The 21,315-nt window shown below is 39.6% G+C and overlaps 1 protein-coding gene across 4 annotated transcripts in view; it reads right to left on the minus strand.

The window, feature by feature from the left end:
* SPIRE1 (spire type actin nucleation factor 1) overlaps positions 1–21,315 on the minus strand; it is a 136,306-nt gene that overhangs the window by 7,663 nt on the left and 107,328 nt on the right. For 2 of the 4 annotated variants that reach the window (XM_054057489.1, XM_054057490.1), the window contains 8 exons: positions 15,151–15,314; positions 10,119–10,209; positions 9,165–9,307; positions 6,388–6,561; positions 2,909–3,046; positions 1,378–1,448; positions 296–323; positions 71–207 (listed from right to left, as the gene is read on the minus strand). In XM_054057489.1, coding sequence (XP_053913464.1) covers positions 71–207; positions 296–323; positions 1,378–1,448; positions 2,909–3,046; positions 6,388–6,561; positions 9,165–9,307; positions 10,119–10,209; positions 15,151–15,314 — 946 coding nt within the window. The remainder of the gene's footprint in view (positions 1–70; positions 208–295; positions 324–1,377; positions 1,449–2,908; positions 3,047–6,387; positions 6,562–9,164; positions 9,308–10,118; positions 10,210–15,150; positions 15,315–21,315) is intronic. The other 2 variants (XM_054057491.1, XM_054057492.1) reach the window with 1 other exon arrangement.

Below are 21,315 nucleotides of genomic sequence, written 5' to 3' on the forward strand. Positions count from 1 at the left end.
AGATTTGATTACTCAGCATGAAACAGTTAGGAAGCATTTCCAATAGGTGAGAGCTAGGGTTGTTCCTCACCTGGACATGCTCCGCAGCGATCGGTGGTGACTCGTAGAGGGTTTCTCTGGCCTCATAAAGCTCTCTCCTCTTTGCAAGGTTGAAGGTCCCAGTGAGAAGATGGGGAGAGTAGAATATGGCTTTGATGGCAACCGCATCTGTTGCGAATAGCAGAAGGAACATGCAGTCTCACTACAAGGATCACAGCTTTTTAACACGGCTCTAACCCTAAGTTCACTTACTTACTTTTTTGCAACACTGTGAGCATACAGGCCTGTGTGAGAAAGCAAGAGCATCAATCATTTCATTAGGAAAAATTACATTTACATGAAGATAAATGTTCTCAGGAGTTTGAATCATCCCCCATCCTCCCCTTAAACAAACATTTTTACTTTTAAAGCTTCTTCAATGCAATAATTTCAATCAGAACATGAAGCCAAAAGCAAGGAGAAATGCTAAATAAGAACCAGCACCTGAAGGGGGCCGACAAGAAAGCTGTGGAGGGACTGTTTACAAAAGTTTCTAGTGTTAGGATTAGGGGCAATGGGTATAAACTGGAGAGGGGCAGATTTGGACTAAATATAAGGAAGAATTTCTTCACTATGAGGGTGGTGAGGCACTGGCACAGGTTGCCCAGGGAAGCTGTGGCTGCCCCATCCCTGGAGGTGTCCAAGGCCAGGTTGGATGGGGCCTTGGGCAGCCTGGTCTGGTGGGACGAGTCCCTGCCCATGGCAGGGGGGTTGGAACTGGATGATCTTTAAGGTCCCTTCCAACTTAAACTATTCTATGAGTCTATAACTACAGCTAAATTTAAAAAATAGAAATCCAAAAGGAATATCTGTTTTTCCTCTAAGGAAGCCTCATTTGGGAAGTCAGTCAGTGATTCCATAGATCTCCAGATTTATCATCTCACTGTTCAATGTAAAATTCTTCATTTTGCATCCAAATTATCCCTTTTCCTTTCTCTCCCACGAATACTCCACAAATAATAAAAAAAAGGTAAATTGCCTTGAAATGTTTCCCCCAACAACAGAGATTATGGAACTACTGATTGGAGAGTCTGAATAAATTCCATCTCACACTCTCATAAGCATAAAGGAACAAATGAGTGTTTCTCTCATTTTTAGCCAAGAGTTTCAGTCCAAGGAATCAAATTTGTCACTTAGGAAGGGACTGTTTTTGCATAACATTTTTTTTTAACATTGACTGTTACAGAAATAAGAACAATCAACATTACGCATGGAAAACACTTAGGCATTTCTAATGTATAAATCAGCATTTATCCCTCTGACACAGTATTCATTTATTAACAGATATGAAATACTTACCTCTTGCAGAACTGACAAGTGTAAGACCAGGTAAAGAAAGAAAACCTTCTTGTTCGACAGCAAAAGCAGAGCTAAAAGAAGAACAGAGTGGTCCACAATGTTAGGCCAAGTCCTGCACAATAATGACTTCATCTATCAGTTGCTGCCAGTGGGACCACAGCTGCAGTTCTGGGGTCCAGGTGATACTGAAAAGAACGGTCTAGAATCATACCTTCATAGATCTAGAAATACTACTTTAATTTTCTACCTAAATTAAATACTTTCCAATTAATTATTAAATTATGTTTACTCTTCCCTTACTAATGTTTATATCATTACTACAAAAAAAGCGAGGGGAAAGTAAGAGTAGCAGCAGTGAGGAAGGGTAATTTTGACTGAAGAACACAAGACTAAAGGAACATAAATTCAGTCACGAACACATTATGCTGGAAATTGTTTCTAACCATTTGGGTCAGGCTCCGGGACACAAGGCTTTTGCCTGTAATAACATTTGATAATTTTCTTTCAATCCTATGTTCCTGAAAACTAGAGGAGGTGCATGGAAGAGCTATTATAGCAATCGTACTTGAGGAAAATCTGCTTTATAGTGGGATAATAAACCCCACCCATTCAGTTTATTCAAAGGAGGTAAGGATTACAGCTGAAGAACATTTCTAAAAAGGAAAGGCACTGAACAATGAAAAGTTTTGCACTTGAACAAAAGATGACTATAAACTGGATGGATATAAACTGGAGAGGGGCAGATTTAGACTAGACATAAGGAGGAATTTCTTCACAATGAGAGTGGTGAGGCACTGGTACAGGTTGCCCAGGGAAGCTGTGGATGCTCCATCCCTGGAGGTGTTCAAGGCCAGGTTGGATGGAGCCTTGGGCAGCATGATCTAGCGGGACATGTCCCTGCCCAGGGCAGGTGGGTTGGAACCAGACGATCTCTAAGGTCCCTTCCAACCCAAACTATTCTATGATTCTATGACAGACTGAGATCCAAAAACTCAGGTGAGGCTAAATAAATTTGTTTAGAAATAAAAGCGAACAATTTTAATAGTGGGGTAAATTAATTAAAGCATCAACTTACAATGAGATTTGACACAAGCTCATTGCTAAGCTTTATATATTATTTATATTATATAATATTATATGTAAGGTATATAAATATATCTTTGCTTGATACCGATAATTCATATGAAAAACCCACTTTGATTTCCAACTGCCAGCTGTTATTCTGTTTTGTGGAATAGAAGAACTGCAGAAGGCACGGTGACAAACATACACAGACAGACACGCTGTGGTAACTGCAAATGCTACTGCATTTTAGTAGACAATCTAAACAAATAAGGCATTTCCATGAAAAGTTTTCATGTTTCTGCATAAAATTCAAGCCAGCTGGCCCATACATTGGACATTTAGGGGAATTCTGGTAGGTATTCCTTCTTTTATTCCACTACTAGGTAAGAAACAAATGTGTAAATGTGAGGCTTGTGCAACCAACCTCCCTCAATAAGCTTCGGAGCCTCCACAGATCCTGCCCTACCTTTCCTTTCTTGAGAGCAGTGTAGACATCTTTATATTGCTGGTACTTTTCCAGCTCTGCCTTCACCAGCACCTGACGGATGTGCATGACCTCCTCTACCGTCAGAGCCAGACATTCCACTGGGTAACAGAACTCCTCCTGGAAGCCAAAAAATCTGTATTATTTCAAAGCCAAATGGTTTCTTCCAGACTTCAACCTAGACAACCAGCCACCTGGTTAGTTTACTCCAGAAACAGAGGGTTTCTCCCTTCGAACTGGAATAGCACTGGCTCATTCATGGGCATCACATGAGTTTCAAACTGTTGGAGACTGCCCAAGTGTGACCTAAATGGTCTGATGTTCAGCCTTCACAACAACGACAGTTTTCTTCATTTTTCCTCCTCAAACCACTTGACTCCTTCTCCTTTATTACAAGGCTTTGTTTCAAACCAATCAACATTTGGGTTTGCAATTTGAAAAGGTAATTTGGCAGACTGTGTTACTGTTACACGTATTGTTTGAAGACACGTAAGTTTTCTGAGACTTTGTGGTGCCCAGAGTGGCCAAGGGAAGTTGTTAGTAGCCCGTTCTAGCTGAAATTTTTATTCAGTGGTACCACATCTTGGTGCTCACATGATCAGAATCCCACCAAGACCACAAAAAGTTATGGCAGTTCAGGCAGAAAAGTTCTTTCCGCCCCAGGGAATTAACAGCAGCAATTTAAGCTTTATAGAATTATCTTCAAATATAAAGCAGAAGAACTGATTGCCCAGTGTTGCATTATTAATGGCAGAGACTCAAATAGAGACTAACAACAAAACTTCCCACTTACAAAATCTTGTGTCTGTTCTGTATTACAGCGTTAAGCAGAATATTGAGCAGAGAACTCCTGAATTCGGTACCAGAGAATAAAAAGCACCAACCCAATTTGTAATCCAGCCCTGTAGTTGATTATACATTTCCAACAGAAAGACAGAAACCTCTGTGGGAACTCACATCGCTTTATGCTTAGCGAACCTTTTCAGTCAGCCCAGGGGGGCTACTGTGCGGTAATGACAATGACATGTAATGCTCTCTGAATAAATGAAGGAAATTGCTCCTGCAAATACAAAGACATGGCTGACAGTTCGGAGATCTCGTTTACAAATTGAAGTGATGAATCGGATTAGTAGCGAAATGCTCTGTTTCCACGTTCTCAGAGGTGTGTTCTGTCTTTCCATTAGATTAAACAGAAAATCTTTCTACATTGCAGACCTGGCAAACATTAGCATTTAGGAACCACCACATTTTTAAAAACTGTTGTCTTACCTATCTAGAAAGGGAACACAAAGAAACTTCACTCTGTTTAAGGTACCCCACAAAAGACTAGAATTAAGTTAACTTCGTTAGATTTGCCAGCTAAATCTTTGGGGTATAGAATCACTGGTTTTCTGGAGAGAACAAACTACATCAAAAGCAATAGCAATTTGCTCTGAGGTGCAAAACTGCACAGCCCAAACAAAATAACTTCTGTTCCTTATGAGCAACTTTACAGCTAACCAGCAGCTCTCAGCCCTTCATTCTGGGTTCTCCCCATAGCAACTGACTCGCTATGGAGAAGGCATGGCTCAAGGCTGCGGCGAGACGGGAGAGGAAGTGGGTGGGAAAGCGTGATGTGCACAATGCCAGCAAAAAAACCCTTAATTCTGCATCGTGGGAGACTGAGCGCAACTGTCCAAGGTGAATGAGGCTGACTGAATGCTTGTAATCAATCAGAGCTTTAAGTCCTCTAGAAACACATTTCTTACTTGAAGCTCTTCCTTCCCCCTCACGAATGCCCATTCCTTTAATTTACAGAACGATGACATCAGGGAATATTGCTCCTTTGAAGAAAGTCTGCAGATCTGCTATAGGTGCTGAGCAGGTACTAGGGGAATAGTGTGGGCCTGTCGTTGTACCAATCGAAAATCATTATCACTAAAGCAAATAGAAACAGCTAGCAGGCAACAGGGGAAACATAGAAAATGTTCACATGTTTAAATGCTAATGTTTTAATTCCAGAGGTTACACAAGGACAACAAATGTTAATGCAACATTAAATGAAAGATAAATATTATGCCGATCTCAGTAAACTGCTTGATTTTCTCCTTTTTGGAATAGAAATAAGTACACGAGAAAATCTTTTGTTTCAACACTAGCTCTAAGGCATTGAAATTAATTAAAATTATGCTAAACTCTGACTAGACTTCATTAAACAATGATGCTTTGGAGTTATTGCTCAAACTCCCAACAATAATCTGCACCTAAGTTAGGCAGCGCTAAGTGAGAGCACTTCAGCTCTCTGCAACTCTTGCATACAACACAACATACTAAAGGCAAAATGTAGTTTGAATGGTCTTTCTGAGATTGTACTAAATACTCATTTTAACAATAAAGACAAGTCAGTATTCTTACTTTTAAAAGGGGAGAATCTTACTTAAAAATACTAATTTGAATGGAAGTTTCCATGATCCTCATGAGAACTGGCTTAACATTTTGACTGCGCAATCTTATTACATACACTGTAATAGCTTAAGGTGTGTATGTGTAACTCTTTTTAAACTCAGCAAAAGCAGGTAGTATGAATTATATCTATTATAATCTCCATAATGTGAAATAAAGTGCTTTGTAGGTCATTCTCAGCATACACACGCGTAATAGATCCTTATGACTAACACAGTTTTACCGTAATATATTCCTTGTAAAACTTCTCATTAAAGGACGTCACTAGGCATTCAAACAAGCTGTCCTAGTAAACTGTAATATGAATAAGTGCCAGATTGGTCTCTAAATTCTGCAATTCACAATTAGTCAAGCACTCTAAACTCTAGTTGCTTTTGCAGACTAGAAGTTTCTAAGAAGTCAGCTGGATAGCTCAACTATAAGCCCTCCTGCAATAGGTTTCACACTTTTGCTCATTGGTTGGGACAAGAAAAAGTGGGAAAAAATTAAATTATTCATGTTCAATTCTATATAGGGGTAAATTAACTAGTTTTTCTTTTCAGTGGATTTGCCTTCCCTGGTACATAGCTACGAGTTATTCTGCAAGCTCTGATACGTAAGTGTGCTGAGGACCAAACCCATATGTAAGTTTTTAAGTAAAACAGATTGCAAATGCCCTTCCATTCTACATAGCGTATCATGGTACAAACATAAAATCTTATTCTTTTGAACACAGTCCAAGGATTACACTAGTTTTGACGGATTTTTGCTGCAGGATCTTCATATGCTGTAACATTTAAGGTCTGTCCCCTTGATTATCTTGTGATGTTGCATTTTTAGTTTGCTGTCCTTTCAGAACTGATTTATTCCCCCCGTGAGGTGATTGAAGACACACAAATATCCTACACACATTGAAATCAATGTCAATCAGGTGCCATGTCCCAGCCTAAGCTTTAATTCTTGCCGTAGCTTAGGAAGTGCTCCCTAGGAGGGAACATGCTGGTGCAGGTGATTTCCAAAGCCAGCAAAAAGAGGCAAACCTTTGCGGGTTTCCACCTGCTGGCAAAAGCTCTCTCACAGAGACAGTACATAGCCCCTGCCACCCCACACATGGCTGCTTCAACGGGATGAGAGCTGAGCAGAGAAGCTGTTTGCATAGTTGAAAAAAGTGGTCTGAAAGTCATCCTTGGAAATAAACTGGTTATCCTAGGAACCTGAACAATAGATAGGAAGCAGAGAAGCGAATGCTGTGTATACATGAAACCATTAGCTTTGGTCCTCTGGGTCATGAAAAGAAATTATAGTAATATTAATAACAATTAAAAAAGCAAACAGACTACAAAGGCATCCATACGTACATCTCAGGAGACTGGCTTCAACTCACTGATTAAGCACCAAGCGAGCTCACTACAGAACACGCATCACCAGGGCTGACCCCCCACAAATCACTGAGCTGCCCTGCCTTTCCACGTAGCGCTGCTGGGTGACATATGAAAAGGACTATCCTTGGCACTTTCCCCAATTTGTTTCCCCTCCCCACCTACTTAGGTCTAACTCTGATAAGATGCCAGTTCACAAAACCGTCGTTAGTATGCAAGGCAGACCAGTTTCTTGCTAATCCTGCTAAGAGACTGCAGCAAACCCCTGCCTGTTTTCACTGGCATTGAGGGCTTTTTATTGACGAGGTCTCTTTCACCTTGGAAGGAAACTGCGGTCACAGGAGCAGGTGATAAGAAATGAAACTCCATCAGTCCTGGAGGAAGGGATGAAGAAGTGTGAAGTCAAATAAAAAGTAAATAATACTCTACACTTATTAAAGCGTTCGCTCCAGGAACAGCAATGTTACATATGCATCCAGCACAGCCACAGAAAGAAGCTGGCACCTCTCCAGGGAAGGAAAGATTTGCAGGAAGGCAAAGCGTGGAACTGGGCCAGTGCCAGCATATCAAAACCTATTTACCAAAACTAAAAACAGAACTACTGTGCGAGTTGCCTGTCACACCCTAGAGGGCACTACTGCCAAGTTAAAGAATTAGCTCTCTAGGCATCAAATAAAATAGGTTCTTATTAACCGAACATCATTTTTAGTACTGATTTTCCTTCTTTCTCACTTCATAGCCAAAACCAAGTGAGGTGACGGTGCTCTGAAGATTAAAAACCAAATAAACAAACTCCAAAGCCCCCAAGCATGAAAGAAAACAGTAAAACCTTTCCCATGTGCTCCCACATTAGCCTGACTTACCTAATGTCTTTTTCTCCCTTTTCCTTTAGTAATTTTATGGGGGAGCGGAATAATTGAGTTAGTTTTTCTGCAATGGTTTTAGTTTATACATATCTCTCCAGGCATATGTCAGTGAACAGACTGACGGAAGGAAAATACATATGTGGTCAAAAGGTCCTGTTAAGAAATTGGTTGACCTATTTAAAATGTTTAAGCTGTAAGATCCCCTCATATACACGATATCAGATCAGTTTTATGATGCAACATATTTAGATACACTAAAACTAGGATGGACCAAATGCCTCAGTACAACATATAACACATTCTCCTTTCCCTCCCCCTATCAATGTGTTTGAATGACTCTAGGCCTATGAAAAAAAATAAAGCTTGTGCTTCCACGTATACTGAGTGCAGCAGACAATGACAGGACAGTCCATTTTATATGACAGTGTCTTCAAATGCATGCTGAAGGAACCCTCCAGCTTTTTTTTTTGTGCAGTATGTTCTGCTCCAAGTGCACTTTGGCAGAAGCAGTCTACTTGTGCAGTGCATTTATCAACGTGCTACTACCTGACCTTCGCCTTGAACAAGAAACTACATTCTATCTTGACGGATATAATAAAGAAAATCCAGCACACCTTCTGAAAAGAAGGGGAGGAAGCATTTTATGGGAATATTTGGAGATTATTTTCTTGTTACTGTTCAACTTCATCATCTACTTTTGCATCCTGGCCTCAATCTCTCGGGCCAACAAAAACACTTGTCAAAGCCCATTAATACCACTGCACTACAAGACACGGTGAGTGAATATTCCCTTCCTTTCAAAATTAGGATGTGTTTATTGATTTCTCTTTTCCCCAGCACTTCACGGGGCACACTTTGAAACTCTGCTGGTAGGAAAAGAGACGAGGAACACATCCTGCGTGAAATTACAAAGCATTAATCAGTATGTCAGCATAAAGGAACAAGGATTTCATACCTTTGCTGTTCATACTCCACTGGAAAACAGCTCTCAATTAAAGCTAATTGATAAATGTACTGTGCTTTCTTTTCAAGCAGCAATACAGGTTTTTGCCTCAGTAACTTCAACAAAGCAATGCAGACAAACCTGGATTTGGATTACTGAAAGAGCTTTCACGTGTATAAACATTACTACACAAGTTCTTAAGGTAGGAAGAAAAGAAACCGTTCCATTCATTCAGCCATTAACCAAAATACTTCCAACAAATAAAAAATATCCTCTAAGCCCCCAAATAGATGCACCGCTTCGGAATTGTCTCTGTTCAAATGGAAAATCAGGAAGGTGAAGTTCATCTGTTTTGGTAATGTTCTGAAATAAAATCAAGGTACGTGGTTTACTCAGAGTCCTAATCAAAGTGCAAATGTTTTCTGAGGCACCTGTACCTGGGAGTTGGGATAAAAATGTTAGAGAGGCAAAGTTCAGATCTTGATTTCAAAACATCTTTAGTAGCCAAGGGCTGTTTCTGAATTGAGTTTTCTTTGAGTCAAGTTCTAATCACACTGAAGCCAAGTTTTAATTTTCACTATACTCTTAGCATGCCTCTTTTTCTCTCTCCTACCACTCACTCCACTTACAAGTGATCTGGAACTCTGTTTTGAAGGTGGTAGGAACTGTCTCACATTGGTTGGTGTTTCCTTTTCAATGGAATGTCTTCTCTGAGGTGGCTGCCGTCTCTCAGGCTGCGGTGTAGATGATATGGGCAAGAACTTCGGAGGAACTAAAGATTCAACCAGTATAAAAACAATTATTTCTTCCGAGATGGATAACATTGCTCAGTACTTAAACCACCCACTGATTTGCTAAAATTCCCATTACTGGTGGATAAAGTTATATATCCATACTCAGAGCATCTTTGAGACAGGTATCACATTCATCACATTTTCCAGACTGACAAAATAGGGATACTCATAAAACTAGCAAATATATGCATGCTACTGTTCAGTTACCATTGTATGTAAATTTGGTGTGTCAGAGTATTGGCTCATTCTACTTACTTCACCATCCTGCACAGAAAATACATGCACAGATTACATCTTTCATTACAAAATCACTCCAGTGAAACACTTTGAAACAAATGAAACAAGCCTAAAATAACTGCGCCCCTCTTCCCAATAAGTACTTATGAGAGATACTGGTGATTGCTATGGGTCTTTCAAACAAGTACTTTCACTGCCACGGAGTCATACAGGAAACGTTTTAATTGGTCTTAGGTTAGAATGTGTTTCTGCAGCAACAAATCCTTTTGTGACGAGCATAGCTAAACCATACCCCATTCACTTCTAACTTCCTCTACAGTTCCACATCAAATTAAAGTATGAAACCACTTTGTTTCACAAAGAAATCCACATATAGTGTAGGTGAATCCCTTCCAATTGTGAATCGCATTTGACCTATTCAGCAGGTTTAGAGAGTTATCGCATTAACAACACTCAGCTTCAACTTCCATAAAAGCCTTGGACAAAGATCATAGAACAGAACACAACAGAAGTGTCTAAAAGCAGCCACTGGGCTTTCTTATCAAAACTCACTCTTTCTGCTGCTGCTGCCTTCTTGAGAGGGGTCTTCCATTTGTGAGGGGGAGATGCTGCTGCTACTCGTCGATTTGTTCACGGATTCCTCCTATGTGGCAAGAGGAAAAGAAACAGAGTCCCTCAGGGGTTGTTTTTCCTTCTCTTACCACTTCTTAGTGCACAGAAATCACAAGTTGTCAAAGGTATTTTGCACCATTTAATCACTCAAAGCCCTAGAAGAAGTCCTGAGAAAAAACTGACTACATAGCACTGACTAAATGGGATTTTCAACACTCGATTTTTTTAGAAAGTGGAATAAATGGTACATGGTTGGAATTTAATGTATTTAACTATTGCGTGAAAGAACACAGCCAGAAGAGAAGTGCATGAATCCATTATAACCTGTTAATTTTCCTCATTGTACTCAAAGACTTCTAAGGATTTGCAGCTACAGGAGATACATTCACTCAATAATAACTCAATAATTAACTCATAACTCAACTTTTTATCTCACACTAGGAAGGATTCAGCACTTGGATTTCTCTGGTCTCCATAGGAAGAAGAGCCACTCATACAAGTGACTCAAGTAAACAGAAAGTAATCTCATCTCCACTGCACTGTTCTCTAATTCCTAATCTTGGTGCATTTCTCCTTTCTTCTGCATTGAAAAGAAATCTCATTCATTGTACGTTTCATCACAACAGCCAAGAACAATTCCTGCAAGATGAATTAAAGTGAAACAGGCTTTGACTAACACCTTTCAGCTGTATTATGCCACCCAAATTATTAAATCGGTTGACCTATTTAAAATGCCACCCAAATTATGCATTACGTCACCCAAATTATTAAATTCTCTGCTTTCACCTAAAACCTCTGTCTTCAGCTACCAAACACCAGCAAGACAGAGATCATCACAGGAGCATCCCAAAGGAACAGACTTGAAGGACTGAGTGTGAATGCTGTTTAGCTCTAATGTGAATGCTTTCAACCCAGGAGACTTACATCATTTAAGCTGTCAAGACTTACAGATCAAACAAATGATCTGCTCCAAAATCCAGTAAGCAGCTGAGCTTCTCTCTCACAAATATCCTTAGTTACATGAATCGCAAGCAGGAAAACCACCACTGGCTGAAACATTGCCTTCTTTGGTAACAGCAAGTTGGAAAAGAAAAGCTGGCAGGATCACCTCGATGAGCACCATGCATCACAGGACAGAGGCCTTTACAAATTCCCATCAGGTGATCTGTACTGCATGCTTAGCCCAAGGGTATGAGTTGCATTAGAGGACACTGTGCGTACACTGTTCTCACGTATATGGCACAACACAGTATTCTGCAAAGGGACTTGGATCAGCTCAGAATCCAAAACAACAGATTCACTTTAACATATCAAGTGTGACCCCACAAAATAGTTGTGATGGGAAGCTTGCAGGGAATTTTAGGCAACACACTTAGCTATTTTACTTCCAAAAACCAGGACAGTTTCACTACAGAGCTAGCTCAGATAGCTTTGCACATCAGTGCTTCATGCCACTATGGCTGCCTTAAAAGACCATTGGAGAATTTGCTCCACTGTCCTTTAGAAGAGGTGCAACAATATTCCCAAGTCTAAACATTTAATTTTGTAAAGGAGTATAACCTCTGTACAAAGGGAATTACTAAACTTTTAACTTCGTAGAAGTCAAATTCTTCTGAGTGGAAGATTACTTTCTCATTGCCACAGAAGAGAACAAATTAAGATGAAGAACTAAATAGGCTGTCAATTAAGAAAACACATGACCATGGTGCCATGCTGCTTATTTTTATGAATGAAGAGCAGCCGGGGCTTCAGAAAGGGCTTTTTGAGGAGCAGGCAGGTGACAGCTGCCTTTGGAACACAGTCCCAAGCAATCCTTGCTCTCGAGAAGTCTCTTGCTCTGTGGGACCCACACAGTCCTGACCAAAACTTAAAAGTGCTCTGGTTGTTGGCATCTTATGTTGTAGAGCTTTATAAAAGAATGAATCATGATTCAAGCAACAGTCTGTGCAGTGAGTTTATTTACATTCTTTTCTGGGTTTGTTTTTTATTTTCTCCTTTTTCTTCCAGGCTTCCTGTGTCTAAAACACTGGTACAGGGAGAAAAGAGACAAAACAAGTTGCACAACTGAAAATATCAAAAGCCTATATATATTTTAACACAAAAATGTAAAAATATAAAAAAGGGATTACAGAAACCTTTCACGTGTCCATCTAATTTTGCTAATTGCCACTCTTCAATGGAACGAAATAGCTATTGGCCATTCTTTGCTCACTTCTGAACTCAAGATGGGCACAATATTTCAGTCAGACATTGCAAAACTAGGTAACATACAGCTGTCTCCATCTTGCTCCCATTTTTGTGAAACGCTTCTAGTTACTTTGTCAGTAATGGATGAACACTGGCTATCCTAGTGGCCTACGAGTCTTGAAAAAAAAACTGGTGAAAGAAATAGAAAAAAACCCAGAGGAGAAAGGTTTTTGTTTCGGTAAAGATCTACAAAAAAGATTCTAGGAGCAACACATATTTCTAAAGAATGAGAAAACGAACTCCCAGGGCCAATGGCTAAGTATAAAACACAGTAAGTATAAACAACCAAACCAGGGAGGATGGAAGCCAGAAGTATGTTAAATTTGATTTATCATCCTACTTAGTGAACAGTGGTTTGTCATTTCAAATTAATTCTGTGCACAAACACATGGACTGAAAATGCTATTACTGCCCTAAGACTTCTCAAACATGGAAGGCTTTTTTTGAGAATGAAATCTTGTGTAGGAAGTACTGATGAACCACTGTATGACTCTCTTCATATCAATACAGTAACTGTAGACTATCTGACATTTTACATTTAACGTTGGACCAACCCAACATCCAGGACTGCGCACTTCTCCACAAGGGGCTAAACAATTAGAATTTTACACGTGATGAGAAAGCCACAGCTTTAAAGGCATCACCTTAAAACATCTGAATACGTTACTGACATGATTTTTTGTCTGGAAAGCTGTTGCTCCACTAGGAAGATACCATTTTTATAACTGTATTAATAATCACTATTAAATTGTGACTTCTCTTAGCCATATAAACCAAAACGGCACTTCCTGCTCCCCTTCTGAAACTGTGATTCTAGTGGTGATGCAGAAAAAAGCAAGGACAGAAAGCAGGAACAATTTGTACACTATTCATCCTTCCCAGCAAATGTGCATAGGGCTGTATCAGGCCTTCTCTTTCCCTTCTGGCTGGCAACACTGAGTGTTGGGGCGTAGTCTGCATCAGAACACAGCTGAGTGAAGAACAAAGGGAATGCAGGGGGAGTGAGAAATGCATCTGCACCACAGCTCATTTGGAGGTCCGAAGCTCAGCACTGCAGGTATTTACAGCCTATAATTCAGGGCACAACATAGTCATAATTTAACTCACAGTGAGTAACTCTAAATAGGTTAAGCCCAATTCAAATCGGAGGCAAAGAGATGGATGACTCATCTATAGGCAATCAGGACAACACATGCATTCTTCAGTGTTTTAAACACAAAGTAAAAGTCAAGAAAGAAACAAGTCATTTTGATGGAGTAATCTTTGCTTTTTTCAAATGTTCTATGTCCCACCCCCTTTGTCAGCTCTGAAAATTTCACCCTTCGATGAAACTCCCTTCGACTTGTTTATTTATACTACTTCAGCGCTCCTCCTGAGCCCCAAACAGTATTCTACTGAGCATCTTAATTGTCTTAATTGCTTCATCAGCTACTTCTGTTGAGTCAAACCAGTACAGCGTCTGTTCTCTGCGATGGGGTTGATTTCTTTTCAATTTGTCTTTTGCTGTATGTTCCAGAACTTATTCTATCTGACTTTGCTTGCCTACACACTAGTCCCTAGTCAACAGTCAGTCAGACATCTTATTTCCCCCCTCTTAATATTACTGCATCCTGCCTTGCTTCATTCATATTAACAAAACCTCATATAGAATCTATTGTAATTTAAAGAGTGCTGAGAGATTTCAGAATGCAAATCTCTTGTGCTTTCAGAACAGATGAATCAAATTATGCACCCACACAAGTCACCCATAGGATAACCCCTAATACAAAGAGAGCCAGCCTTTCACAAATCAAGAAAGTATGCAAAGAGATAAATTTATCCCCACATATGCTTCTTCCCAGCCTCCTATATTTCAGCTTAGGTGCCTTTGTAAGCACCCTGTCAAGAAACCCCTCCTTCCCCATTTACTAGAGAGAAAGACAGTCAGGGAAGACTGCCTTCCTCAGGCTAAAATTAGCCTCTGTGAATAAACCCTGCCTGCGTGTGCTTTCCAGACAGCTTAACTTTCAAAAACAGGTCCAAACTCAAATAATAATACTTAATGGTGCAGAAGACAAAACTCACTTTTGACGATGTAATCTTGGTATTTCTCGATGATCATATATAACGCAGCTTTTAAGCTAGAAGGCTTTTTGAAGTTTTTCTGCTTTTTAGAATATTTAAATCTTTGGCTCTCCATTTCAGAGAGGATGGATTCAAAGCTGTTTCTTCATCTAAGTGTTATTTGCTTGTCCCTACGTGTGAAACATTCGCTGGGTGTTACTTCCCAAGTCTGTATAGCAAACTAATACCGACGTTTGCACCAAACTGCAACCTCTCTGGCACAGCTGATGCTCTTTACTTAACAACTGGTACCATGAGGCTGGCCTCGCATCTGAGTCCTTTAGTGATAGCTCCTGCACGGGTGCCAGAAGGGTGCAACACATTTGCCTGCAATCTCAAAAGCATAATTGCTACATATACACTGCGGACAGATACCAGGCATTTAGAAAAATAAGAAAATAGTGTGTACAAGGCCAAAATCAGCATTTAAACTTTTAAAAGAATATTCTAACTTTTGAGGTCTGATCCAATATTTTTGAAGTTCCAAGGGATGACAAAGCAGTCATGGAAAAATTCAGATGATAATCTGCAAAGTCAATACTCAGCTGATCAGTTCAGCAAATTAAGGAACAAGACTCAATTCTGACAATTCAAGAAGCAAATTGTGTCCTGATTTTTTTACCTCTGAATCTGAGCTGTCAAGTTCTGCCAGTGTGGGAGCTTTGAGGAGTCTCTTGCGTTGTACTGTCACTTGTGTGGCCCCGTTCTGATTTCCTTGTGGTGCCAGGCTACCGTTCACCACAGAGGCATCCGCTAATTTCCTTCCAGCCTCTGGCGTAGATACATCTAGCAAAAGAAACAGAAAAATTGGTGTTTGGACTTGATTTTTATTTTGCCTTCTCAAATCTTACAGTCAAGGCAATACACACAAAAGGAAAAAAAAAAAACATTGTGAGAGTTATATGTGTGCAATTACTTTACTTTAGCAATATGTTGTTCAGAGAAGTATGGGCAGTGGCTTGTGGTACTGAAGCAATATGAAAGAATGAAAGCAGTGGGAAAAGCAGCAGTGTGCAATACTAAAACCCAACCTTGGACTAACAGCAATCAACCTTTTACAAAACATCCTCTGTTAAACCCAAAAATATTCTCCCTTGTTGTGAATCAGAAGATGCACAACTGTATCTGGAAAAGTGAGTTTCCAGTAAAACTAAAGACAATGCCACACAGAAACTAGAAGGCTTAGCATACAGTAAACCTCGTTTTTCCTGTAAGGACAGAATCAGAGTTCATTCTGTAGTACACAGAAAAGGAATGAAAATGAGCATTCATGAACTCAGATTCATCAAAAATATGCATAATTCTTAAGCTTGCATGGTCATTTGTATTAAAAATATGTTTGTGATGTCAAATCTTCATGTAACAGCATAAAACATGAGCCTCCAGCTCTATTTTCACCTACGTGAGTTTTACAAGGATGTAACTCCACTAAGTTACTCAGGATTCCTGCCAGTGTGCGAGGAAACGCATCCCTGATAAAGTAAGTATTGGGTCTGCTGTGCTTAGCCTAGCTTAGCTTAGACATTAAGATAATGATCTAAGCTTTGATAATTTAAGAGAGCTTAGAGTTTGGTCTGATAAATCAGTTTTATCCCTGTATAACTACACAGTGCAGTATTCCAATCTGGAGAAAATTATGTTGGAGGGAGAAGGAAGAGAAGCTTTTAATCTCCTATTTGCATGTATGCCTAAGCATCTGGTCTTTCTACAAATGTATTTTTCTACCCATGTAATCATAGGGCTCATTCCTTAGTCTTGTAATAACAAAGTACCTCAGGGTATTTTAAAGGCCAGGGTAATGACAAGTTATTGTTCCCATTTTTATACATGGTGAAAAGAGGCACAGAAGGTCAAATGACTCGTACCTTACGTTACTGGAAGGAGTATGACTGAGAAATTAAATCATGCAGACATTCCCAGTGCCAACCATGTAAGGACTCACACATCATTTGGAGTTACTTATATAGTAGCCCTGGTACTACAGTCTAGACAAAGCCTCAGTTGCAGTAGCAGGTCTGTTTTACAACATTCGGAGTAGGTATTGAAAACGAATAAGACGAATAATTTAAATCAATATACATCTTAAAGGATGAATCAGGTTATTGCTAAATGCTGGAAACCGAGCTAGAAAGGGGAGGAAATGCATTATACTTCCTCTATAAATCGCACCTTCAACTGGGAGTATAAGAAAAGGGGATTATTTGGACTATTAAAGTCACAGTGACATTCCAAGCCTATGAATCTGTGTACTACAGTGTCATTACTGCCTTCAGGTCCTCCCTACAAAGAGTTACAATCAAAGACTTAGACTCTTTAACCCTCAGCTCCTATCTTCAAAGGCTCTGCTAATGGATGTCTTGACTACTACTATGGCTTATGGTTTTTTTTTCCCTCCCAGATTTCTGCAAATACATCAGGGGCATCCTCCACACCAAATGCATTCCTGCTTTAACAGCAGCTCAACACAAACCCAGAACAGGACAGCAGGAAAACAAAACCTGAATTGCTTCACCTCCCTCCTGCCAATAGCACTTCTTGAGACCTCATAATTAGCTGACACGCAGTTGACTGAGAAAACCCTTTCATTTGTCTTCTGATTGCACAGGGTGGTTCCTGAACAGATTGTTCAATGAAGCGGCCCCAGCATCACCAACACAACAGCCAGAGGTGGTGTTCCTTCTCCCAAAAAACTTCCTGGGTGGCAACTCCCCTGCCTCATGGCAGAGAGGGTGAAGAATTGCATGAAATACTGTTGGATTCACTGGGAGAATAAATGATGGGAAGGACAACAGCAATGCCCTCCTTCCAAAAAAATAAACCACACAATAGGTCTGGGGAATGTAAAGAGGAGGGAATATATACCAAACATCCCCTAGCCCTATGGAAGGTGATGGAATGTATCTCCAAGGCACATAATACATTCTTTTCTTTTCTGGGTTTTGTTTTTGAGGGGTTTTTGAGGGTTTTTTTTGGGTATTTTTGTTTGGTTTCACTGTATTTTGTTGGTTTTGTTTGGTTTTGTTTTTTTTTCTAAGAAGGCCTGATTTCTTTAGGCACTGGAAATGAAAATTTCTGATCCATTCTTTGAGGTAAATTATGTAGCCAGTCACTACTGACAAAGCCCAAACCAGTTGTATTTAAATTCGCACATGTATGAGTTGTTCATACATATTGTTGAGTTGTTCATATGTTGGTTTATACATCTTCTTGAAATACCAGATAGGTTTTAGGTGAATTGAGAAGACAATGCAAGAGAGCAGTTGTTTTGAATGGCTCTTCAGTAGGAAATGTCATTTATCATAATTCTTTCTTCTAAAGAAAAAAAAAACCCAGCGAATGTTTTTTATGACTTACAAGCACTAAACTTTTTTTAAAAAATTAAAATTAGAAACCCATCTGATTTATAAAATCTATTTTGTCAATAGTGCTCAAGTTCAGCTTACCATTCTTGCACTACAGTACTGTATATGTATTTATAGATGGATTATCATAATTTAAGGAAAGGATCATGAAATGTTACGATTTCAGCAGATTTCAACAAAACCAAGTTGTTCCAAAATTAAAAGTAGAATTTGTTAGCAGATGCAGACCAAAAAAATACTGATTTGCTTAAGCTACTTCAGTGGTGCACTCAGGCAACAGAAACATTACAGTGTGGCAAATAATCATATGTCATCACAAACAAGACAAAATTAATCAGGATAAATAAGTCAGGAACAATCAACAGACCAATGCTTATAAAGATGAATATGACAGGAGAAATTCATGGACAATTCTTTGAAACAAAAACCTTTTTTTTTAAAACGGATAGTAGTTTCACAACCTCTAGTGTCATAGAACATCAAAATGTTTTGAAGATGATTCAAATGATATTAAAAAAAGGGTTGTGTGAGTAGCAGCCTGGGGTTAAGCTTTTATTAGAGAGTCAGACACACTGGGAGAGTGTCACTTCTCTTTGTTTTCAGGCAACAAGTACAATGAACAGCACCTGCAAATTGGATGAATGTTTGGTTACTTTTGAGTTTCTTCTAAGCTGTCATTACAAAAGGCAAATGAAAGAAGAGGTCTTGATTTGACTACTTCACCTTTGTGTTGGCCTCCCCTGATTAGCCTTAGAAAGCCAGAGACCAAAAGACCCATCCCAAGATAATATGAAATGTGCCTTTATTTACATCTAAGATTACTAAGAAACAAGGAAATAAGCAGAGCACAGATCACATGCAAACCACAGCAGTTGAAACTATACACTGTCTGCCTCCTAACCTCCTCTTCTTGGCAAATAATGACAACGAAACCCTGAATTTTGTTCTATGCAGTAAATGTAACTCCTCAACGCTACCATTTTTACAGAGTTTAAAAAATGGCTAAAATTGATTTGCAGAATCAATACAGGTTTACCTTTCGCTAGTAATGGTGATGACAGTATACTGGGAAAGATTATATAGTGAATAATGGTAACAGAGACGTGCTGGTTCCTTTTGATAGACTTTAATGCTGAAGTCAAACCTGAGGACTACTAAATCAGCATACTAAACTGCCAGTCTTTGCATCACATTTATTATCATCTGATCTAAATTAAAAGATTACCAGCACCTAGTGGAGTTCCTTCCTCACACTGGTATGAAGCTCAGATCACGTAAAGCCAACTGTCATACACATCATTTCACAGGGCTGGGAACAACAGGAACAATCCCAGTGAAGTTTGGGTTTAAATGCTTCAGTTTCCTTTTTTCTTCTCTCCCTGCCCTCCACCCCCACTGTACAAACTGTTTCTGAATTAACAACTTCAAAGCAGCCATGCATACAACTCTGAGGTAAGAACTTGAGTGTGAGAGTGGGAATGACTGGTCTCTTGAGCTGCATGCAAGGCAGTGCACGGAAGTGAAGCTGCTTTTAAGCTACTCTTCTATTAGAGGAAGTGGGCAATGACTGCACTGGTCCCGAACCGATATCCAAGCACCTCTCAGACTACTCTCATCACAGGTGGCTACCGCTCACTCCTTCTATTCTACCAGTAAGGAACAGCAGGATACAAGTAATCCCCTCCTCTCCTCTTCAGGATGACAACAGCAGGGAGATGCTGGAGCTGGGCAGTGTGACATACCAACTACGCTGGCTTGGTGCCAGCAAGACACTTCTCAGAATTGTTCTGCATCATCCTAGTCACTGACAGCAAGCATAATAAAAGCCCACACCAGCCTTGAACACTTAGTAGGAAACACTTCTGTTTTTCAGCTGGTTTGTGTTTTGGTTTTTTTTCATGTTCATGGTTTGGTTTTTTTTCTTCATTTCAGCAATTCCATCAAGCAGAGAGCAATGAAAGCAGTGAAAAAGCGAGTATGTGGAAACAAAAATCGCAGAATGAAAGCACAATATAGTTTCCCCACCTCCAAAAGAATGAAAAAAGTAAAAGCAAAGATAGCAACAGCATTCAAAACTACTGCTTATCTGCTTACTATCAACATCCCAACCCATCTAATTCCTTTGTAACTGCTCATCTGGTGTCTCACATTTACCTAGTTGAAATGTCTTAATCACCTTGAATTTACTTCTAAAGACAATTATCAGATCACTCAGTCACACCATATGATACTATTTGCTGAGAAGCACAACTTGAAAAAACAAAAACAATCACATTTGGAAGATGGATAAAGAAAACAGGAAGAGTTCTTCAGTGGTCAGTCAGAAAGGACAAATTCAAGTGCAGTACAGATTGCTATGAAGCTACTTCTTTAAATAAAAACATTATGGTAATGAATTAATGGAATATGAAGGGAGCTTTTACAGAATATTGTTTGGATTTAAACAAATGAGGATGTCTCAGGATTCTCAGAAAGAAAAGGCAAAAGAAGAAGCAAACAGACACATGTAGGAGGACAGATCTGAATATTTCCCTTTTGTAGGTCACTGGCATGTTCAGTTTTACAGTCTTAAAACTGAAGGAACTTTTGGCATATCTGAAAGCAGCAATGCTTTTTGAAAACGGAAGTTTTCCTGTTTATGATGTTATCTGACCCCCCTAATGACCCTTCAGCTATCAGTGGAATAAAACATGATACTAAGTACATACATAATTTGAATCCCAACAGGCAGCTGTAGTAGCTGTACAATATGCCATGAGTGTAAGGTTTCACAAAAGGGCTGTAGCTGGATTAACAGCTTGCCACCGTCTCTCACAGGGCGAGTTTGTTCCTTCCTCCCACCCACCCATGCTCATCATCTGCCCTCAGCCAGCTCTCTGATCATCTGATAAGATAGTAAGTGGATTTAAATCATTAAAAGAGCAGAAAACCAACCTGTTAAAAAATCAAAAAGTATTTTTTCCTGGGTTACATGAGTTTAACCAGGTCATCTTGTGAATAAATGAGCAGGACAGGCACAGAGGAGGAGGAGGAATCACATGCTTAGAGGGCAGCCTGGGGAGGAGAGGGAGTAGGGAGAGCCCTTCCTCGCCTCTTGACAGTGACAAGCTGTTTGTTCGGCTCACCCAGAACATGAAGTCATGTTAACAGGCAGGTCACTTGTGAACTTTGTTCCTATATTGCAGAACTATTGTATCTTTTTTATATTATGATTATTAAAGAAAATTCTATATGGTATTTTTAGCTCACAGCATGCTAGCATTTCAGTCAGATTATGCCTTTGTATGGGGTAAATAACCACATGAGGTTAAAGGGTGCATGGAGAAACAGAGGATGAAAAAGCTGCAAAATTCCCAGATGAGATGCTTCTATGTGCAACTGGAAGGAAAGGGGGAGGGTACAGCTGCTGCTTCTTCACAAAATGA

Source organism: Cuculus canorus, chromosome 2 (assembly GCF_017976375.1).
Source record: "Cuculus canorus isolate bCucCan1 chromosome 2, bCucCan1.pri, whole genome shotgun sequence".
In the NCBI taxonomy this organism is placed as follows: domain Eukaryota; kingdom Metazoa; phylum Chordata; class Aves; order Cuculiformes; family Cuculidae; genus Cuculus; species Cuculus canorus.